The 5476-nt window shown below is 46.4% G+C and overlaps 1 protein-coding gene across 1 annotated transcript in view; it reads right to left on the bottom strand.

Annotated features, from left to right (window-relative positions):
• ADAMTS18 (ADAM metallopeptidase with thrombospondin type 1 motif 18) overlaps nt 1-5476 on the bottom strand; it is a 142997-nt gene that overhangs the window by 64738 nt on the left and 72783 nt on the right. The window contains exons 8-10 of the mRNA XM_045293929.1: nt 4876-4981; nt 3633-3770; nt 2902-2914 (exon numbers count right to left, since the gene is read on the bottom strand). Coding sequence (XP_045149864.1) covers nt 2902-2914; nt 3633-3770; nt 4876-4981 — 257 coding nt within the window. The remainder of the gene's footprint in view (nt 1-2901; nt 2915-3632; nt 3771-4875; nt 4982-5476) is intronic.

Consider the following 5476-nt stretch of genomic DNA (forward strand, 5'->3'; position numbering starts at 1 on the left):
GGGCAGGCCCTTGGGCATGTGTTAGCACCCCCGAAAGAATTTTGTGATGTGTTCTGATAAACAACGGTATCCCCAGCATTTCTGACTTGCATTACAACCGTCCTTAAAAAAAAACCTCTAATCATGACTATTGTCTGTGAGTTCTGTGTAATTCAATGCAGTGAATTATAGAACCTAGAGAAAAGTTGAGTGCAGTGTTTGACAGCACAACATCTCCAGAAATAAAAATACGCGCATCAGTCATACGTGAGATCCCACAGTGGGTGTGTCCTGCCTAAGAGGATGGGAATTACACAGCCAGGAAGGGTGTCGCCTGGTCCTGGAAGTTCTAAGCATCCAAGGCATTCCATCTGATGGCACTGGGCAAGGCCAATGAATCTGAACCCCCTCCTTGCTGATCTAACCAAGACATCTTCAGTACAGGCTGATGGAGTGTCCACCCCCCAGTCAGGATCATGCTGAGCACTAAAGGAACAGCACAAACTAGACAGGGGCAGTCCCTGTCCTCCTGGAGCTGAAATTCGTTGTTTGTTTTCACATAGAATGGGGCCAAGTTCAAAGACAAGTCCTGCCTTAAATACTCTTCACAAGCCAAGAAGGAATAAGGCTATTGAAATAACACAGAGAGGCTAGAAAGCAGCATCAAAGGGTCGAGGGAAAAATGCAACAATAGAAAATGGAGTCCCCAGAATGCTCCTATAGCGAGGGATACTGCGAAGGGAGACAGTGGACGGTGTAAGATATGAAAATAATGATTTATAATTTATCAGGAGTCCACGAGGGTGGGCGGGGGAGGGGGTAGGGAGGGAAAAAAGAGGAGCTGATACCAAGGGCTCAAGAAGGAAGAAAATGTTTTGAAAATGATGATGGCAACATATGTACAAATGCGTTAGATACAATTGATGTATGGATTGTGATAAGAGCTGTAAGAGCCCCCAACAAAATGATTTATTAAAAAAAGAAAATGGAATTTTTCCATGAACTTGATCAAGCCCCTTGTACATTGGGGCTTAAGGCAGAAAAATTCTCTTTGGGGATGTCGAACAGGGAGATGGGGGGGCGGGGTCCTGTCTTGATGGCAAGAATATTGTCGGAAGGTGCTTCATCTTCATTGACTTGGTCATGACATCAATGGAAGGTAAAATAGCATCGTGGTTACATTGTGATTTTAGGATCCGGCCAACGGCATTCTAGTCAATCAGCTATGTAACCAGAACCAAGTTGTATGACCTTGAACGGCCTCATGAAGGGCCAGGACTCCCATAACGGCTATGAAGGTGGTCAAATGAAGAAACTAAGTGCCTAACACATCATTTTTGAAAAGCACTCAATTAAAGTGAGTTATGGTCATGGGGGACTCGTCATAAAGTCAGCGGTTCAAACCACTGCTGTAGGCGAGATAGGTGGAGCAGTGTACACCCTTAAAGATTTACAGCCGTGGATACCCTCTAGGGTGATTCTAGTCGGCCCTGCTATTATTGATGTCGGTGCCATTGGTCGGCTCCCACTCAGGATGATCCTGAGTCCGCCAGAACTGTCCGGTCCAGTCTTGCACCATCCCCACGGCTGCTGTCACTGTGCCACTGTGTCCTATGAGGCTGATGATATTAGAGACACAGTGGGCATTGTTATTGCAACTATGAAAGCGTTTAACCAAAATATCTTAATGGGCATTCCGTCTATGTCCAAGTAGACCTTGATTTATAATACTTAGTAATTCTATCCTGACATGAATTAGAGAAGATCATTTCAGACTCCAAACCCCATATTTGAAACTACTAAGGGAAATTTTTATGCAGTGAAGTTGATTGTCAGCAAACGGGCTGCTGCCATTTTATTACCCTTTGGGCATCATTTGGTTAGACATCCCTACATTTCATCACACTTGCTTGGGCAATACTTCCAATTCTGCAAACATTTTCAGATAGCATTCCTGGGCACAGGTTTCAGGAATATCAATTTCTAAAGAAAGTCCAGTTTCCCTAATACCTGGTCAAAGGAAGACATCCTGAATGCTCTTGAGGGTCAACATCAATGGAGGGGATACATCTACATACAGATCAGAGGTCAACCCTATACCCATACAGATAGGTTTAACATCAGCCACTACATTACTGGTATAATGATCAAAGGCTCAAACAGATAACTACATTCCACTAAAGGAAAGGTCAGAGAGCCTCCACTTTGGGCGCATCATTTAATAACTGCCTACCTCCCATTTTTACTTATGCAAGCTAGGAGTTTCAAGACATCAAAGGGATTTTACAGAGCTGCCCTCTCCCCTTGGATGTCTTTTGGACACAGACCTAGCTCATGGCCATTCAAACAGAGCAGATCATCAAGACAAAGCTTCATTCATGAATGAGCATGCACACGGTTTGAAACATTTTTCAATATACTCATGTCCAAATGGATTAAATGAATGCAAACAGCCAGTTACGATAAAGAGTCACTCAGAGGGGACTTCAAACAGCTCCTGGGAAAAATGGAATTAAAAGATGATAGCATCTCTCGGGACTTTGTTGAGCCTCCCTCATGTAACATGAAGAACACAGATTCCGGAACCGGAACCGATCTGAGTCCGCATCCTGGGACTGCAACTCACTGAGAGACCTACAGGGTCAAAATGATGCATGTGAATGACAGTGCGGTTAAGAATGGTGAATGTCCCACGGACTGCCCAAAGAACTAACCAATCTGTCTCGGGAGAAGTACTTCCAGAATGTTCCTTAGAGGCAAGGCGGATGAGACTTTGCCTCAACCACTTTGTACCTGGAACATGATGTCAGGAGAGACAAGTCTCCGAAGAAGGCCATCATGCTTGGCAAAGTCACAGGCAGCGAATAAGGGGAAAGCCCACAGAAAGATGGCTAGACCCAGTGGCTGCAACAGTGAGCTCACCCATGAGAAAGATCTGGAAGGATGGCACAGGATGTGGACACTGTGATGCAGAAGGTCGCTGTGAGTCAGAATCACTTCAGTGGCACACCAAGAGGAATCCCTGATGGTGGGCTTCCTGAGTAAGCACGGGACTGCTGACCACAAGGTAGGTTATTAAGTGGATTCAAACCTACTAGCGGCTTTCAGGGACATGAGATTATCAGCTCCCGTAAAGATGTACAGCCTCGGTGATCCTCTATAGCAGGGTCCTCAAACTTTTTAAACAGGGGGCCAGTTCACTGTTCCTCAGACCCGTTGGGGGGCTGGACTATAAAACTATGAACAAATTCCTATGCGCACTGAACAAGTCCGCTGCTAAGCAGGACAGGCAGGGGTGGCAAAAACACCTGGCGGGCCGGATAAATGTCCTCGGCGGGCCGCATGTGGTTTGAGGACCCCTGCTCTAGAGGGTCACTATGACTCAGAAGCAACTTGATGGGCTTAAGATGCAACGAGGACCTTCTTAATATTGCTGGGCAGACTGGACGCAGCATACACTTAGCACTACATTAGATACTCCATTCGTTTTTCTAAAATATCCAAATAATGATCATCATCGTCCTCATCAAGAGAATTTATCAACGTTCCTGCTCATGAAGAGGTCAAAAGATCCTTCCCCTCGGCATGTGTCTTCCCATCTATTGATCACTGTTTCCTGTTACTTCCCAGCCGCTGGCTCTGGCCTGTCTTACCTAAGGAATTTCTTGAGATACTGTCGGCTGCAGGCAGACCAGTAGAACATCCCATTGTTCCCCATCAGTGTGGGAGACATGATGGTGCCTTCAGCCTTTCTGCAGGGGTTGCCTTCTCCATCGTGGATCATGCCTAAGCTGGAAGAGAATGGAGGGAGGCGGAGAAACACCCTTCAAACCGAGAAGAAACCGATGCAGCGAGAATCCACAGATCCAAGGGAGGGCTCGGTTTGTTTTTGTTTTGTTAGATGACAAGGGAAGAGAAGGATCCTAATGAATTGCTTCATAACGTACTATACATTGCCAATAGAAACGGATAAAGGATGTTAAGGGCTTTGTGGTGTCTTGGCCCCAAATCAACCAATCAAAGAATGATGCCTGTGTTACACGCTTTCTAGAAAATTCCTGCCAGGCCGTTAAGCTAAGCGTTCCCTGTTGAGTTGCAGGAGATGCAGAGGGTTATTTGAAATCAAAGCAGGGAACGACGGTGGGGGCATTCTGGGTGGAAGGTGGATAGGACAGCTGGCGATAACTCGGCGAAGGGTTATTCATGCTTAAAGCTAGTGTGGCCTTTCTCCGAGATGACTGCTATGTTAACTGCAATCATAAACCCTGCTCACAAACACGTTCTAGTATAACCATAGATGGCCTGACGATGCTTGAGCCTCTCTACTGATAGCCCAGGAAGGTCTTCACCTGAATGCACGGCGCATGGCCAACTTTCCACTGGGGCGGCTGCACCACAGAAGGGTCTGGCCTTGGGAAAGTAAAAAGAACATCAGGTGGTTTGTTCCCTAGAAATCACATCCATTATAATGAAATGATTCCCAAGTCTCCTTCTATCAACAATGACTAGCATTTACTCAATGTATTTTATACATTGGAGTCCCTGGGTGGTGAAAACAGTGAATGCCCTTGACCCTTGACGGCTAACCATAAGCATGGAGCTCAGGTCCACCCAGAGGCTCTTAAAACAAAACAAAGACTTGATGACAGGCCAGTCACTGGACACCCTGTGGACCCTAGTCCTTCTCTGCTGACACAGGGAGGGGGTGGGGAGTGGCCATGAGTTGGAATTAAAGTCACGGTAACTAACTGTTCTTAGATCTCAGACACGCTTCTAAGGTTTACACAGAATGGACCCTACTTTTTCCCACCTAGATGACTAAGCATCATTAGAGGAAGGCCATTTACTCGCCAGCTCAGTTGTCATGTAAGGTGCTGAGTCCCGGGGGCCACTTACTTGTGCCCAGATTCATGAGCAATGGTGAAGGCCAGGCCGAGCCCTGTGTCCTCGTTGATGGTACAGCTGCGGGCCTTGCTGCACATTCCACTGATGGGGGCAAACCCTAGGGGAAAATACCCCTCCGATGAGAATCCAAAGGGAAACACGCAAATAAACCGTCCTTTTCCACGGTCCCAGAAGGCCCCACATAGTGTCCCTTGGATATGTCAATGCATTTCTCCCCCCGCCCCCCCTCCCCCCCCACCCTTGATAATTTATAAATTATTATTATTTTATCATATCTTACACCATCCGACGTCTCCCTCACCCAAGGAACGTAGTGATCTGTTAGCTGCTTGAAGGATGCTACCATTTGATGGGTTGAAGACAATATGAAAACGCAACCTTGCAGAGGTTTCTTGCGTTTGGAGATAATTCAACCAGCGGTCTTCTTGAGTACTCTGAAGTCAGCCTAAGTGTCATACTTCCCATCTGACGTAGGAAGGCACCGGAAGTTGGGTGGCATGTTTGTGTGTGTTATTTGGGTGAGAGCAACGACTGAGATGATATCTAAACCAATGCAAAGGATTCCCTTAATAGCTGAGCTTTGGTCAACAAA

The sequence above is a fragment of the Echinops telfairi genome, unplaced genomic scaffold (genome assembly GCF_000313985.2).
Source record: "Echinops telfairi isolate 266 unplaced genomic scaffold, ASM31398v2 ScPeMD7_2291;HRSCAF=2852, whole genome shotgun sequence".
Classification (NCBI taxonomy): domain Eukaryota; kingdom Metazoa; phylum Chordata; class Mammalia; order Afrosoricida; family Tenrecidae; genus Echinops; species Echinops telfairi.